Source organism: Delphinapterus leucas, chromosome 10 (genome assembly GCF_059928025.1).
Source record: "Delphinapterus leucas isolate spDelLeu-1000000601 "Yukka" chromosome 10, BTC_Dleu_Yukka2, whole genome shotgun sequence".
NCBI classification, from domain to species: domain Eukaryota; kingdom Metazoa; phylum Chordata; class Mammalia; order Artiodactyla; family Monodontidae; genus Delphinapterus; species Delphinapterus leucas.
Window position 1 is genome coordinate 12,924,926 of NC_143138.1, and position 18,142 is coordinate 12,943,067.

The 18,142-nt window shown below is 43.0% G+C and overlaps 1 protein-coding gene across 1 annotated transcript in view; it reads right to left on the reverse strand.

The window, feature by feature from the left end:
• LOC149748138 (uncharacterized) overlaps positions 1-18,142 on the reverse strand; it is a 145,719-nt gene that overhangs the window by 121,417 nt on the left and 6,160 nt on the right. The window contains exon 3 of the mRNA XM_089918176.1: positions 16,672-16,786. Coding sequence (XP_089774302.1) covers positions 16,672-16,786 — 115 coding nt within the window. The remainder of the gene's footprint in view (positions 1-16,671; positions 16,787-18,142) is intronic.

Consider the following 18,142-nt stretch of genomic DNA (forward strand, 5'->3'; position numbering starts at 1 on the left):
GTAATGCTCTTTAAGTTTCTGAAGCACATGCTTAGAGCAAACTTTCACTAAACAGAAAAGCAACAGCAAGACCATTATCCCTTCACAGAAACCAGCAAATAAAGAATGTATGCACCGAACACCTGGATTTGCTTTCCTGTTTCTTTGCCAGTGACTTTTATACATACATATATATATATATGATTAGCTAACTGTCAAACAAACATTCAGAGCACTGAATGACATGCAGTCACACAGATACACTCTCACACAAAAGAGAGCAAGGCTGATGCTATTTCAGTATCATGAAATATTTTCCTAACCATGCACAGATGGAAGTACAGACTTTTCTGCCAACCGCCTGGTTCAGAAACTTTGCTCTATTTTTAATTATTTGGTTCAGAGGACCCATTTGTGATTAACTTCTGTGTTGGGTGGCACAGCAAATAAAGTTCCTGACCCACAGCAAGGAACACTGAGAGAAGCTTAATTACTTTTAAACAGTAAGTGTAATATTGTAGACCATGTGTAGGGACAACTGATTTGTCAAAGACCTGTTGATGGTTCCTGCAGTTTGAAGCTGTGGAGTGTATCAGTAAAACAAAAATCCAGGAGGTCTTAAGGAAGTGACACCAAAATGAAGTGGGGTTTTTTTCTCCTCTTTTTTTTTAAATTGAGGTATCACTGACATAAAACATTACATTAGCTTCAGGTGTACAACATCATGGTTCAAGATTTGTACACACTGTGAAATGATCACATTAAGTGTAGTTACCATCTCCTAATGACGTTCTTAATAACAAAGAAATGTTGGTCTTTGAGAAACAACAATGGAGTGAGAAATGGAGAGTAAAGAATTAATAGTGTCGCAAGGACTAATCTTATTAGCACTAAAAGTTTCACTTTTGACTGGGATCGGAGAATGGAATGCCAAAGCTCTACGCACAGGAAATAGACTCAGATGCAAAGAGAAGTTGGTCAGGAAACTCAAACCATAGAATTCAGAATCACACACTAGAACTGCTGAGCAGATAAAATCCCAGAAGAGAAGCAGAAAGAGAAGCAGTGGTCTAGCAATAAGGCAGAAAAGATAGTCAAGGTAAGAATGGAGCAGGTTGGAACTGTTTTATATTTTTAAGCTCTGTGTTACTTTTTAAAAGCTGTTTCCAAACAGAAAACAGTAAACCCAAGTATCAAATCAGTATAAATACAGAAAGGAAATAAAATATAAGGCATCCAGGTAAGAACCTTGAAGGTAGAATAGAGCTAAAACCTAAAAGACATTTATTCCTAGAGAAGTTTTCTTTTGATCAATTTCCCTAAAATGTAAGTCTTTGAGGTACCTGGAAAACCTCAGATTCTACTGAACAATAGGTCACAGAGAGCCAAAATGTTTCAGGAGTAATAGTTTGCAAAGGAGTCCAAGATCAATGCCAGAATGATCTGGGAATTGAAAAAACTCAACAACAAGCACCTAATTTCTTCTTGAGAAGTGTACAAATGGAGAATAACAGAACGGCCTTGGCGGGGGTATTCTGAGGTCCAGCTTCTTAAGCCACTATCACTGGCTACTAGCTTTTGGCTGGGTTGGTTGACATGGCAAGACCGTCAGAAGGACACAGACAGAGTTGTGGGCAATTATGAAAGTTCAATAATTGGAAGCAATTCAGGGAGCCATCATGTGGAGGAAAAAAAAAAGTGATCTGTTCCAGAAAGTCCAAAATAAAGTTGACTCCTATTATACATATTCATATTCTTCCTTCTCTACTATGCAAATCAGTGAAGTATATGCATGGGTATGTGTGTTGGCAAGAGACTAGAATATTTTTTAAAAACAGAATTAGAAAAAAAGCACATCTACGACTGAATTATTGATAGTTGCAAACGGTTTCATAACACCAATGTAGTAGGATTACTATGGGCCACAGGCCATGGCTTAGAAATGGTTTTTATTTCATTTAGAAATGTTTCTATTTGCTATAACAATAGCCACTGTGCTGAGATGGGATTTGACCTGTGTCTTTGTCCATAAAACAATCCCATAAAATATGTAAACATGAATTCAATTTTCTTTAAGTCAAGAAAAACAAAACTATGGTTGTCAGAACAAGAACGGCTTTCTGTGGGATATTCTAGTTAAATGAAAGCTATTCAACCTGAATCAATTGCTGTATCCATTCTCCAATACACAGCAGATTTATATTTCACAAGGTTTTTGACACAGAACAAAATGTTACTGAAATACCTCTTCCATTCCTTTTGTCCTACATAACATTCCAGGGGCTGAACTCCCAACATGGGGCATATATTTGTCAGCTTCTGTTTGCACTGGTTCTATTCTAGTTCGTCTTTGTTGCAAATTTTCCGTGTTGACCCTTTCCTGGCAAAACATTAATACAGACTTTTGGTTGTGTTGCAACTTGCAATAAAAAAAAAAAAACAACACATTTTTATTCTGCACCATCTTTAAGCACCTGTAACTATTAAAAATAGGCCCTGCTGTTTACACCAATGACAGAACTTTTTTTATATACATCTGCTTATATAAACACTAGAAATTCAGGGAGAAAATTATTGCGATCCAACAATCCACACATTCCTACGCAAAACCAATCACTTGAGGATTTAAAAGCTAGATCTGTGGCGAGAGACAGGCTAGAACTAGCAGGAACAAGTCTGTACAAGATGAATTTATCCTCCACTGCCTCTCCGCTCCAGGTCATCCCAGGACTAGGCTTGTGGGAAAATGCCAAGATGGAAAGAATGGGTTGGTGCCTGTTTTCTAGCATATCTGTGTAAAAGACTCAACAAGAGCTCAGAGCGAGCTGCTGCTCTGAAAGGGACAAAAGGTGTGGCGCTGCAACATGGTCCTGGCCATTGAATGCCTAAGCCTAAGGCAGCTCAAACTTGGTCAGAAACGGATTTCAGACAATGGGGAGCTAAAACACTGGATCTCAGGGCTGATGTCCAAGAGGCGGTCTCTGAAGCTGGGTGTCATCCTTTAGGGTGGCCCAGAATTAAATGGTGACGCATTATGCCTCCTGGCGAGTTCATATATACTTTGAACGGCACAGACACCAAGTCCCGTGGACTTCCACCGAAGATCTTGGGGCAAGGAGAGACGTCCACCAGTGCTCTCTGTGACCTGTTAGAGAGAAACATTCTTAGCTACTCCGTCACCAAGCAAAACTCCCCAGCTAGGCTATAGCGCCTTGACTCCTAGGAAAAAGCTGTAAAGAGATTGCCGGGAGGAGGACTACAAGAGAGATGGCCTTTGTCTGGTTTGCAGAATCACTGAGGAGGACTCCACATATAAAATCTAGCTTCCGTAAGCCTCAAAGAGAATCAGACTCCAAGTATTTCTGAAACCAACAGCACGGTCGTCAGCACCAATTACTTCTGCAGAGACAGAAAAGGCTTCTTAACAGTTATTATACGTGTTTCTGGCATCAAGAGATGGATGGTGATTTTTACTAAAAGATTAACTGCTAGATGTCCTAGGACAGCAGATACTCATCATGAAAGCAACTCAGTGTCTCGCACTGGCTCTCTCCAGACCAGGAGGCATACATCTGATTCACAGGGGGCTGCATGAGCTTCCTCTACCCTCTTTTTGTAGCATCCAGCAGAAAGACAGGAGGGACCTACCAATATGGAAGTGACCTGACTGTAATGCCTTCCCACCCACATAGGAAAGAACTTCCCAGAGAAGACGGCATCAGTTTTCAAGATTCCATGGATGAGATCAATACAATTTCCTGATGTTTTTAACTTTGCTGACACTGGTGCATTAAAGGAAATATAGCTCGAGAAGCTTAACTTTAAAGGTGTAGTGGCTGCAGAAGAAAAAACACTCTCTACCTATCCATCAAGTTCAAGCTTAGGCACTACAAAAACTAACGTCAAAATTTATAAGAGGGAATGGTGTACATTCAAGGGGCTGTACTCGTCTTTCTCCATCTTTCCAGCTCCATCTCAAAACTGCTCTATTAGGCCCCTTCGATGAAGCAAAGTTCTGTCTTTTCAGTCTACAGATTCAGAGACACAACTGCATAAGGCCTGGGGGATCTCGGCTTCACAAGGTGATGGAGAAAGCACTGAACTTCATGCAGGTCGGAAGGCCCAGGTGACAGCACAAGCCATGTGTGTTTTAGCCCTGAAACCTAGCAAATCTGTTAACCTCTTAGGTTTTGTTTCCTCCTCTAGAAAAGGAAGAGGATACTCTCTGCTCTAGGGAGTCATTAGGACTGCCCAGGGCAACCAGTCATACGAGGCACTCTGACTCCTGTGATACGCTACTATCAGCTGAGATGGACCCATGACACACTAGCTACTGCACACAGTCCAGATGACTGTGGTCCTTAGGGCTATGTTTACTAAATCGGAGGCCCAGACTGCAAAACACCACCAAGAGAAAAGGGTAGTTGTGACCAGTCCTGTAAGAGATACAGGAAAACATAGGACTTCCATCCCAGTGAAGTCTTTGAAGACCCTGCACATTTAAAATGGAAAAGTTTAAAACAACTTTTTTAAGGAAATCGTCTCCTGAGACTTCAGGGTAAAAAGTGCAGCATTTAGAGAAAGAAACTCCGAGATTCGTCAGGTCATTGAGTGTTCTCTGCACAGCAGAATAGCAAACAGCTAGTGTTTGTTCATTTTCATAGATTAATAACCCTCTCTCCAGGGCTTAAAGATGATATGAACTGTGACTTCCAGAGTTTTGTTTGGAGAAGGCTCAATACTCCTGGGTAAGACCCATGTTTCAAGGACACATGAAAAAATATTTCTTCATTTCACATTGCTTCTTACTCACATTGGCCTATTCTAATCTCTAGGATGACCAAAATGGATCTAAACCTTGCTGGGAGGGAAAAAAAAAAAAGAAAGTAGTCTTCCCCCTTTTCTTGCATCTGTTTGCACAGAGTGTTAAAACAGTCCTGTTCATTCACTTTGTTGTTAGAAAGCAGAAGCTAACACACCATTGTAAAGCAATTATACCCCAATAAAGATGTTAAAACAAAAAAACAAAAAAAACAGTCCTGTTCATTCACTTTGTTAGAAAGCAGAAGCTAACACACCATTGTAAAGCAATTATACCCCAATAAAGATGTTAAAACAAAAAAAACAGTCCTGTTCATTTGGATGACTCTGAGATGGAAAAAAATATATAACCTGTTCCTTCTGAAGAGTAGAGAGAGGTACAAAGGGTTACAGAGGCTTCAGCAGAACAGGAAAGCCAAAGTAAAACACCAAAATTTGGGCTTAGATGCTAGCACTGTATTTCTTTCAAATGCAACAGAAAACAAGGTTTTATGGAAGAAGATTTCTAAATAAAAACTAGATAATCTTTTCTCCTGTCAACAAATAATAGGTAACTTGTCTTATGGGCCTACGACCACTTACAAGAGGAACAAAACTGCTAATCTTATGAAAAGTGTCAGATCAGGCACCAGAGGCAGCAGCCAAAGGGAAACATTCCCTTCCCAGCTCCTTATAAAAAGACTGTCTTCCCAAAAGAGCCACAACTTGGGGTCATACTTCTCAATGGTCTGGATTACAGCACGAAGCCTTGAAAAGGGGAAGAACTATCAAAACAAAATTCATCCAGAGTCCTTTCTGCCCCATTTGGAACTTGCCAGAACAGAGCAAGGTAGAAAGGGCTTTGGGGTGCTGCAGTGGACAATGGGCCCAGGCCTCGGTTCTAATGTCAGACCCCTTTCCACACCTGTCAGAACCTCCATCAGAAGCATGCAGACCCTCACGTCAGTGATCACCAATGGACACCCTCTCCCTGGAAATGGTATTTTCACCCACCACCAACAGGGCAACTTCCAGACGAACTCACGTGCAAGAGAGAGGAGGTTGTCCCCGCCAACTCAAAGGGGCAGGGACACCACGGTCAGACCCCACCAGCCCCATTCCTCCTGGGCGGGGTGACGCAGAGGAGGGTTTCAGGGCTCCCTGGTCCATGGCGTGCTTTACCTCCACTTGACCAACCTTGCTTAAGCCTCCAGAACTACTCTCTTCCAGATAAAATGATCTCCTTGGGAAAATTATCCCACCAAGAACTTTCACCTGAATCAGAGAGCAGGGTCACAAGAGCACGTAAGGGAGACTGATCAAAGCAGAGAACAGGTGTTTAGGAGGTGAACCTCAAATCCACTCATTCATCCCACAGGTTAGCGGTGTTTCTAAGAATCCTCACGTCATCGAAATCCAACAGGCATTTTTTCATTGCAAAGAAAGACAGTTTTAGACATTCAACAACACAGTAATTTTTTTTCCTGTGTTGAAGTTCAATGATAATAGTGTTTGGTGTGGTTATAAGTGTAGTGCTATAAAATTTAAATATCACTGAGCAAATCCAGCAATCTATTCCGTATAGCTTTTGTTCCAGAAAATTCGTTACTAGGCTTTTCCTTCTCCTGAGCAGAGCCCTCTTATAAATTTTGATCACCTTTATCACTCATTCTTTGATGCACAAAGGTATTCAACAGATGCCATAGCTTTTTCCACCACTGTGGTCCACTAGGCCCCAGGGCTGGCTCCAGACCACAATCCTGTAAGTCATGGTCTATATAAAGAGATGGAATTGCATCCAATTTGCATCATACAAACCCACATTGTAGGGGAAATGCTTACATTTATTGCAGCCCTACTGGATGCCAAATGCCAAGAATGGTTGGTGGGGGGAGGGGGGGAAACAGTCCTTGCTGTCCCTGCTGTCATTGAGCTGGGAAAAGAGGTGCAAAATGTTACAACACGAGAAGAACAGCAGGGGGCTCTGGGAATCCCCGACAAGCAGCACAGGACTAGTCCCCGGGCTGCCCGAGGAAAGGACTCTAAACCAAGATTCAAAGTTAGTCACACAGATAGAGGTGGGTAGTTGGATGTCAAGGAAGGGGAACAGCACGACTAAAAGCTGTAACATAATAAGAAAGGACAGGGCACTTTGAAGGAGGAAATGCTAAATGACTGAAGCAAAGAAGGGGCAACAGATGAGTGACAGTGCCGGGGAGATAAGCAAGGGACCCCAAAGCTGCTGGGCCAGGTTAAGGATTCGGAACTTCAATGAAAAACCAAGGAGGTGAAACAGAGATGCAGACAGATGTCTAAGAGTAAGAAATGTTCACTTTGGCCTCGGAGAGGAAAACGGGTTGGACCAGAACAAGTGCACATTGAGAAAGGCCATTGAGGAGGGACAGCACATCTTAAACCACTGCAACCCAGCAGGGCCACTGGTCCCAGTTCAGGTCTGGAGACCAGACTCCCCCAGAGCTCCATACCCGGGAAACTGCCCCTGCCCTCCTGCCCGCAGAGCTCTCTCCAGGGAAGAGCTACAATAGCAAGGGAAGCTGGGCAGCAGTGGGCCCCTCAGTCTAACCTGGATGAAAATCAAACCCGCGAAGCTCACTCCTCAGCAGGTGGCCTGTCGGACTAAGTCAGCAGAAGGTGTGAAGAGCCCAACCCAGGATCCTCGAAGAAGGGTTCAACCTCGCCAAGCCTGGAACTCCTGACTATCTCTCCAGGCCCACGGGAGGGAGGCTGCCAGGCCTCCAGCACGGCCCCCACGGCAGGGCTCCCCGAGAGAAACGGGGGTCAGTAACACAGGGCGGAGAGCCCCAAAGGTGGGCAGAGGAGACGAGACATCTAGGAGACTGGCCCAGGATGGATCAAGGTCAAGGAGTGAGGAACAGGTGGGAAGGAAAGTAGAAAGGGGCCCTCGGCAGTAGAAAAGCACTAGGGTTTCAACAGGGAGCGGTTCCCTGGTGTTCAACAGGGGAGCGGTGAGCAGTTGAGAATGAAATGAGGACTATTCCAGCCAAGCCGAGCTGCTGGCCGGCCAGGTACAGAATGTGAGCTGCAGTCATCTCCCTTCTTCCTTCCAGGCTGGCCCTGGGTATGATCACAGAAGAAAAGAGACATCATAGAAAATCTTGGACTTTCATACAACAAAAAGTCAGAGAACCCAAATGAAAAACAATCGGACTGGGGAAACAGCTGCAGTACATATGACTTTAAGAAAGATCAATTTCTAGAGCACACAAAGAGCTCACAGGCACAGATGAGAAATTATCAAGACTCCCCGTTTGCTAATTGTATAAAAGAAAATCAGTAAGTAAACACAGATGGAAATGTTCTGCGACTGAGAGGGATCAAAGGAATGCAAATTTTAAAACCAAGAAGCCTATTAAATTAGCCAAAAAAGAGTAAGTCCCACAATTAATCAGGTTGAAGCAAGACATAATCATGTATCATCAGTAACAATGTAAATGTTGTCTTTTACAAAGCAGTTCAGAGCAAGGCCCCTCCATCTAGGAATAAGCCTTCTGACGTGACTGTATCCTAAGAAAATACTTAAGTGTACAAAGGTAATCACTGCCGTTTTATAATAGTAAACAATTAGAACCAACTCGAATGTCCACAAATAATACAAAACCTAAATTAAGAGAAAACAACTTTATGGTATATTACATAATCTTTGCAAAGGATAACTGTCCAGTCTAGGTTGCAAACCAGAATGTTTATGCTAAATAGAAAAAGCAAAAGTGAAAAAAGATATATGTTAAATTGTCAAGAACTAAAAGACAACACCTAATAGTGACTTATGGACTGGGATGGTGGAATCAAAGGGAACTTTTGCTTTCATTGGTTTTCTCTTATTGTAGTAAAGTATAGACAATAGATGTTTAAAATGTAATATTTCTATCCATTGCACAGCAACTAACACCCTCTTCTGTGGATCAGGTCGAGCTTCAGTAGAACATCACACCCAAAACAGGGAAGGCGGTCCAGGCCCTCCCAAGTTTCAATGGTCCGTCTGGAATTCAAACCTGCCCATGAAGGACTGTGAAGGGCTCCTCCTACCCTGAGTACCCCCAAAGATACAACTCTTTCCTTAGTTCTTGTTTTTTTTTCCCAGCCCTTAAATTCTATACTTTCCCCTCCTTTCTTTTCTTTAAATTATGTACTGAGATCCTACCACAGGCAATATACAGTGAATGCTCATTTGATCCTTCCAGCAATCCTGTAAGATAGACCTTGTCATCATCCCCATTTTACAGATGAGAAAACTGAGGATCACAGATTTAAGAAATGTGGCCTGGGACACACAACTAAGGAGCCAGGGCTAGAATTCAAACCTTAACCTCCCTGTCTTCAAAGCCCTCACTTTTATCACCCCTATTGCCTCTTCCCTTCCTCTCTGCCTATGAAACAAACAAAACAACAAGACAAAACACTCTTAAATGTCACCTCTTCTATTTGCACTGGCTGCCGAAAAACACTATTCAATGAGTCAAGAGACATCAGTATGAACGGTTTACAAATGAACCAACAGGACAAAGTAATGCTATGCACACTAACTGGGAAAGTTGATGCGGAAGAAAAAACGAATTACCTCGAGCCTCAAATCTGCACCTGCAGGTAAAACCAAATGACATCCAAAGGATTTCTACTTGTAAATTAAAAGCAGAATGTGACCCTCGATGCTACTGCAAAGAGCTGAGCTTCTGCGCTCTCCTTACAAAAAATTATTCCATAATTAGCAGAAAGATTCCTTCCAGTTATAACACAGCCACTCCAGAAATGGATGTTGTTTGGGGCATGGTAGCAAGAAGAGGAAAAAGGAGCCGAGGAAGCGGTAAGGTACGAAACTAATAGAGATGGGGTGATAAATGATTTTAGGCACCCCTTACGACTTACTTTATAAATAATGACACAATAATAGCTGAAAATGTAAATTCTAATTAGATACAAAACCGAACAAAGTCAAACAAGAGCTAATGATGTTTGACAGAGCAAAGGTCTCTGGGGGAGGGTGGGGGCAACCGAGAGGAAGAATTACAATAAAATCTATTCATGGGACTGTGCCGTGTTAGAGATAGAAGAGGCCCGAGCGATCACTTCTTTCACCCGCTTTCTTTCCTGTAAATGGGGAAACTGAGGCCCAGCAAGGTAGAGTGGGTGGTCCATCTCACCTTGCAGCAGGGCAGTTAAAAGAAACTCGGTCTCCCCAAAACCCACCCAACAGCTTTCTACCACACCCCCACTCACGCTGTGGTGTCCTGGAAAGCTACTCCATTTGAAATCTTGTTTTGAAAAAAAGGATTAAACATTCTATGAATATTAAATTCCTTTTTAATAATTTTCGAATGCACAGGGGCACACTGAAAAAAAGAAGCCTGGTTTTTATTTCTTTTGGAAAACTGCACACCGCTCAGCGTTTAACCTCGTATTGAGTGAAATATTAACAGGCCATATAATGGTTTCAGTGTTCCTTCAGTAAAGCTAAACAGAATCCGAAAAACATATCCCCCAGGCCTACAGTGGAGTTTCTGGAGCACACATTAAACTCAACGCTCCGCTCAACAAGCCCGTCACTGTTAAGTAACTCATCAGAAAATAAAGAGGGAATTACCAAAGGGGAATTGCCAAGCAATTAGTTCTCTGAAGCAGATGACATACAACTGCTGTAAGGGAGGAGCTTCCCCGTTAGTCATATGTCAGAGTCAGAGCCTCCTAATCTGTAAATAAAATGCATCACATATGATTACAGCTCGGATGAAGGCTGGGGCTGCCATCCGCGTGTGCACAGAGGGCAAATCCCAAATCCTCCTGTTCTGTGTGTCTATAAAGCAAGACTTGCCTCTGAAGACATTTTTTAAAGAATATCCTTGGTAATTTTCTTTCTTTTATGGAAGTATAATTGACCTACAACACTCTGTTAGATCCAAGGGCACAACAGAGCGATCTGATGGTTCTACACGTTACACAATGATCATCACTTACGTTCTTCAACTGTAAGAAAGACAAACTCTTGGTTTTCCCTGGGCAGCCTAAGAGAAAAGTGATCTTTCTTCTCTATCTTTGAGCACAGGCTCCGGACGCGCAGGCTCAGCGGCCATGGCTCACGGGCCCAGCCGCTCCGCGGCATGTGGGTTATCTTCCCGGACCGGGGCATAGACCCATGTCCCCTGCATCGGCAGGCAGACTCTCAACCACTGCGCCACCAGGGGAGCTCCTCTATCCTTTTGACATGAGTTGGTCAAGACTCATCACTGGTCCAGTGAAGGTGAGAAAATGAGCCTGGGAGGGGCAGGGACCAGAGATGAAGGGACAGGAGGGGTAGAGGTGGGGGCAGGGAAGCAGGGGAGGGGATACAAGCTCTGAGCTTCCCGATGGCCTCCCTGACTTAAGTGTGACCTCCTTTCACCCCATGTTTCTTTGAGTTGGACTGGGTGCCACCCACCATCTATCAAACTGCAGAGAGAAATAGTTCCTATCGGCCAAACCTCGCAAACTGAGCACTGACCCAGTGAAACGCTTTCAAGAGTCAAAAGTTCATCACCTCACTTTCAAGAGTCAAAAGTTCATCACTGGACACCAAACATTTGGAGCCCAACTTAAGCCAACCCCCTGAAACACAGATAAGCATATGCCATGGTCATCATTTTCTTCAATTAATAATTATTGAAAGTGCGTAGGAATCTCAGGGAGGAGGACAAAGAGTGAAAAAAAGGGAAACAACACAGCAAAGACAGCCTGTATGTGACCCTGAACAGACAGGCACACCTGAAAAAGGAGGGCTTATCGTCCACAAACCTTCTCTGATCCTGACCTCTGGGAGCCGGCCGCACCTCTGCTGTGGGTCTTTAAATACTACTCCTGGGCACACCTTGCCTTACAGAAGGGGCTGAGGGCTTGAGAGACAGTGCATGGCAGCAGTTAAGAATACAGGCTGGGGGATTCCCTGATGGCACAGTGGTTAAGAATCCGCCTGCTAATGCAGGGGACATGGGTTCGAGCCCTGGTCTGGGAAGATCCCACATGCCGCGGAGCAACTAAGCCCGTGCACTACAACTACTGAAGCCTGAACGCCTAGAGCCCGTGCTCCACAAAAAGAGAAGCCACTGCGATGAGAAGCCCATGCACCACAACGAAGAGTAGCCACCCACTTGCCACAACTAGAGAAAGCCTGCACACAGCAACGAAGGCCCAATGCAGCCAAAAATAAAAAATAAATAAATTAAAAAAAAAAAAAAGAATACAGGCTGGGGTCCCAGCATGACTCTACCACTTAACAGCTGAGCAGTCTTGGGCAAGTGACTTAACCTCTCTGTGCTTCAGTTTCCTCACCTGTGAAATGCAGATAATAGCAATGCCTACCCCAAAGGATTGCAGTAAGGATTCAAAGAGTTAATACACAGAAAGTGTGGACCATTGATCATCTCCATATTTCCTTTAGGGTCTTGCTGGCATAATGCCTCTCACATATTAGATGCTCATTGAATCTTTGCAGACAGCATGGTCTGCCCCCGGGAGTTGTTGAGTTGTTTTCTCCATTCCTGTCACCCCTATCCTAACCTTCTTGTCTTTTATGAAAGGTAGGTAAGTCACAGCCTCATTCTGGGCCATTTAGGGGACTACAGACACCCCATCAAAAATAACTCAGGTTAGGGGGCTTCCCTGGTGGCGCAGTGGTTGAGGGTCCGCCTGCCAATGCAGGGGACGCGGGTTCGTGCCCCGGTCCGGGAAGATCCCACATGCCGCGGAGCGGCTGGGCCCGTGGGCAATGGCCGCTGGGCCTGCGCGTCCGGGGCCTGTGCTCCGCAACGGGAGAGGCCACACAACAGTGAGAGGCCCGCGTACCGCAAGAAAAAAAAAAAACTCAGGTTAAAAAAATACCTTAAATAATCCTCAAATATTCCTTCATTATATTAAGACTGACTCCCCAATAACAGCAATATAACCAGACAATGTCCAGCTTTCTCCTTCACTTTGAGCTATGTAGTCTTTCTCCCCAGAGCCAAGGCTCACTAACTCTACATTTTCTATAAAGTATAAATGAGAAGCCAAATTGTTCAGAAAACTGTGACTAGTAGCTGGAAATATATATATATGCATATATATACACACACATATACACACAAACACACTCAAATAACATTTAAGAGTCCACACTAAAGTTATGAAACACACCCGTATTAATGTGATTTATCAAAGTACAAGAAATGAATTGCCACAAATGAACAATGCTCCAAAGTCAAGTAGGTGCCATAATGTGATTTACGCATATCACATGAGATAAATAAATCCACGGTGGAAAAGAGCAAAGGCAAAGCTGGAATCGTTGTTAATGTGTACAGGGCTTCACTGAAAATCTTCTTAATAAAACTGTTTAGAGGAAAATAGAGGGATCATTTGTTTAAATGAAAAGAGATACTGCATGCGCTGAATTTCAAAAGCAGCATTCATTTTTACACACACACGTTAGATCTGGCTAAAATTAGCTCAAGTTTCTATTTTTTTAAAGGTCTTAAAGAATAAAGGTTTCAATAAGATTTCATTGAGCTAAAAGCTCAGTCCTGAGTTTCCAAGGTGCCTGAGTGTCTAGGGAAGACGCCCCCCCCCCCGCCATTATCCACCCTGTGCATCGTCCCAATTTCTCCATCCTCCCTCCCTTCACCCCAGGTCTTAAACAGGAAACATACAAAGGCTGTGCCACACCAATGCTCCATTTCTGCTGCCTCCACTGCCTCTTACTTCCCCCTCTACATATTCCACTCTGGCTGACGTCATCACTGAAATATACTCATCCCGCCTGCCTGTCAAACTTCCTGCCAGGCGCAAGAACCCAAAGCCCAATCTCAAAGATCACTTTCATGCCAATGGCTCCTCCAAGTTTATCTCCAGACTGGACCTCTCAGTAATCTTATTCCCACACTCTACTGTCTGCTGGACTCCAGGAACTCAGATGTCCACCGGCACCTGGGCTTCTGCCTCAATGGCCTCATCAATTACATACCATGCACTTGCTTGTTATGGCCCTGGCACTGAAATGGTCACCCTCACACTCTCCATCTCTTCCCACAGAAATGCTAACCAGTCTTCAGAGTTCAACTCCAACTGTCCCTCCTCCTCCAAGTCTTTCCCCACATCCTACTCAGCATCATTCTTCTGAATTCCTTCTGTGTTAGAACCTGCCCCAGTAAGTACAACCCACCCCATTCTGCTTTGTATTGGTTATTTCAGAGCATTTCTTCTTCCCCCTACTTGACCACGAAGTATATAACCTCCTCCTAGTAGCTCTTACCCACTCTGTGCAGTAGTAAAAAACAAAAAATACACAGCGAATAAATGAATGAATCATTTCTTTACATAGACAGTGCCTGTGAATGAGGTAGGTCGAAACTGCTAGAGCTGTATTGTATTGATAAAACAGCTAGAACCAGAAATAACTGTAATCTAGGTTTTATTTTATTTTTTTAAAAAAGAAAAAACCTTAATGAGTATACCAGAGTACAACGTGAATGATATTGTTTCCTTGCTTACATTTAGCCATCAATTGTGAGGACTGTAATGAGGCCACTATTTATGCAAAACGTTTAGCTAATGCTTATAAGCTTCCTTTAAATGCGATCCTAGGAAATGTCAGCTGCTTAAAACTCAAGGTGACTCTGTACTGCTTTGTCAGTAATATGAGTATTCCTATGACACTTAATATACTGTACTATGTACTATAAAAACCTGGATCTCTTCTCAATAAGCTACACATACTGACCAAGAGATAGGACTGTTTGCTGCCCATTTTTTTCACAATAAATTCTTGAGACATTCCTGTTTTAACACATGATTCTCTTTAAACACCACAGGTTGAAAAAAATTGCATGTGTGTTAACCACATATGCAATTAAGCCACTTCCCCCAAAACTTCAAGGTGAGGATTTTCTGCCTAAAATGGATAATACCCCTAAGAGAGAAATTAGCAATAAGACATCGCACCCCTTTCAACGGAGCTGACACTTGTAGACCTTATGAGGCTTAACTCTGCACAGAATTCTAGAGTTGCTCTATCTCCTTTGAAAGACGCTTTCCCTAACCCACAGCCCATAAAATGTAAAGTACCCAGTTCCATATTTCACAAGGATAGAATGTGTATGATAACTTCCTCTCTCCCCTGCCTCGCCCCCCAGTAGGACTTTACTGACCCCCCTTTCTGAGGCACAGTACTTCCGGCATTCAGGTATGTGTGTGTTTTTACTCAGACTGCAGGCAGTCACTTATGCCTGCAACTCAGCAGTTCATCCTACAATATAAAAACAATACACAGGCAACCTGCATCAGGAATCAAGGGAGACTGACCCAAAGTTCAGAAAAATAAATAAAAGGCCCGTTGGCTTTGCAGGGCTGCAAATGTCTACAATGTTGGTCCAAAGACCAAGGTACAGGGATATTTACTTATTCCGAGTCATGTATGGTTGAGAAGCAACCATCACCAAACAAGAACATTACAATCATCCTGTCAAGACAAGTCACAGGTTCACAGTGACAGCATAGGTTCATGGATCATAAACCATATACCAGGTACTACTCTGCTCAGTGTACAAGTATTATGTCATTCCATCCTCACAGCAGCCCTAGAGAAACGTCTAATATTATCTCCAACTTACACAGAAGAAACTGAGGCACAGGAAGTTTACAGGACTGCCCAAGTTCACAGCGGCAGCTCTAGATTTTAAATTCAGACAGGCTGGTTCCAGAGCCCTGCGCTCTTATCTCAAATACCATGGAATTTCTATGGAAGTTAAAAACTGGATCTTAGAAGCCCGGGGTTGGCGGGGGGTGGGGGGGTTCTTTACTAAAAGAAATCTACTGAATCAGTTTCAAAATGAACATTTTGATAAAGCAAGTATACGTTAGCTGAAAATCCAGAGTTTTGTATGTGAGGTTTGGTAAAAGTGGACTGTGTATCTCACCAAGTAAGGAAATCCAACATGACTCAGGAAGAGCCGCCCAGAGACCACCCGATCCAGCCTTTGCCAAAGCTGTGGAACATCAGTATGACTCCAAGAGACCATTAAGGCTCATTTTGATTCAGTAGATCTAGGGTGGAGCCCCTATTCTATTTTTTTTAACCTCTCCCGGTGATTCTGGTGCCCAGCCAGGCTCGGGAACCTCTGAACTAGTCTATTTCCACAGCTTGGAGCAGGACTCCTCCCAAGGCAAACAGAAAGAAGGGATCTATTTCACAATCTCCTCCGGTTGCGAATACCAGTGTTCTCAAGCCCTTATTGCCCCAACTTCTAACTAACTTCCACGGTCTCCTGATTTCATGTAGGCACTCTCCTCTTGTCTTCCCTTCAACAGTGAACCATGAGTCATCAACCCTGCATCCACCCTGGGTCTGCATGACTCTCCAGATGAGAAAAATTTACTGTACATGAAGAAATCAGGAAGTTGTAAAATCCAAACAGACACAGAGAAATTCGAAATCCAACAAATACGGGTTGCTACCAAACAAACGAGCCCGTCTCCCTACACAAGGGTCATACTACAACAATAACCTAAAACATGACTTAAGATAACCATTTGGTAGCAAAACTTTCTCACCAGCTTGAAGTACAGGTGACAATTAAAATGATCAGGCCCAAGCCCAACACACACAATAATCGACCATCCACAAAGTCAGAGGTAGACTAGTTCACAAACCAAATAAATCAAAAAGAGAAATACTTGAATCCGAGCTTTGAAAAACACCTCTCGGCGATTTCTCAATTTCCCACACAATACAGTTTGCAAAGACAATTATCTTAAACAGTTTACAAAGTGCTGAAGTACGGCTAGTAGGCGACTTTCCCAGGTCAGACTTTATCCTCAGATGGAAACTAGAGAGCATCGCAAAACTCTCACCTGATGGGTGACGCACTTTCCTGCAGTGGCTGCGGAGGACGAGCCTGCTGTCCCAAGATGACAGACAAATCCGCAGCTTGAATGGACCACCCTGGTGATTTGCTGCACGATCCTCCTGCAATGGTCCAGGGGGTGCAGAAGAGGAAATCCAAAATGAGAAACAGAACGGATGGCTTTAAAAAAATAATTCCACCTGCAAGTGCCCATGCACTGAAATCTAAACTTTAAGAACATCACATTTTGCATTGTTTTATGAGAATTACACAGCTACCAGCCAGCCCAAAAGGCAGGTCTGGTTTTATTCGACAGGGCTCAGAGGGAGGCCAACACACAGAAAGGTCATCCCTTCAATCAAATTAAGAGCTTGGTCTCCCCATTTGAGACAGCTACTGTCATTCTTTTCTCTAATGATTCTAGCCAATTTCCTCAGAAAACACATGCTGGTAATCACAGGACTATCAGGTGAAAATGGGCATGGACTGAATAGTAATTGAGCCAGAGTCTAACTTTCATGAGGCCTATCTTACTATCAACATGCAACTTTGAGGCACAATCATGAAACAGAGCACAGTTATTAGCATACCAGTCTAATGGGCTAGAAGAAAGAATAGAATGCAGAAAAAAAAATGTTAAGTATGCATATACTCACTAGACTTTTTTTTCCACTAAACTTTAAATGATTTAATTACTGAATGTATGTCTACTTGATTTTCATTCTGCCACAGTATCTTGAGCATGTTTAAGTAAAAATTACCCACTGTATGATGAATGAGTGAATGTGTGAATGGATGAATGAAAGAGAGAATGAATGAATCTTCCATATACCTTTCCATCAGGGAGCTTGGTGCTTGTAGTAGGTTTTGTGAGGTAAAGACCTATGCATAGAAATGGAAGAAGTTGAGGACTCGATCTGCTAACATAGTTTCCAGCACTATCTATTTAAATCATGTTTTTAAATACTGGTAGTTCCCAACTGTCCACATTAAATAAAATCAGTAGCACAGTTATTATAAACTAATCCCCAAACTAGTCATTGCTGGACTGAGTTTTTTCAGCCTTTGATTACTGGAGCTGATCTGCATATTTGTTTAGGCTGGTTTTAAATTTAGTTTGGGTTTCCTAAGCCCACGCCAGGTAACAGTAGGAAGGAGAAGGCCCAGGATTATATTGGGTGTCAGAAAAAAACTATTCTGGAGCTATGAATATGATCTCCAATGTGAATAATCTGTAAACAGGTAAGTGAGCCAATTATCCTTGGGTACATGGCAACACATCTCATGATTATTTTCATCCATACACACTCACTATTTTTAAGAGCACAGCCCAGCTGGAAAGGAAAATAATTTCGATTGCTTTCCAACACTGTGCAAAGTAATGAATAATAGCCAAAGTATTCTTACTTCTAGCTAATCCATTCACCAAGTATTTATTTAAGCATCTACTGCATGCCTGGGACTGATATGCAGAAGAA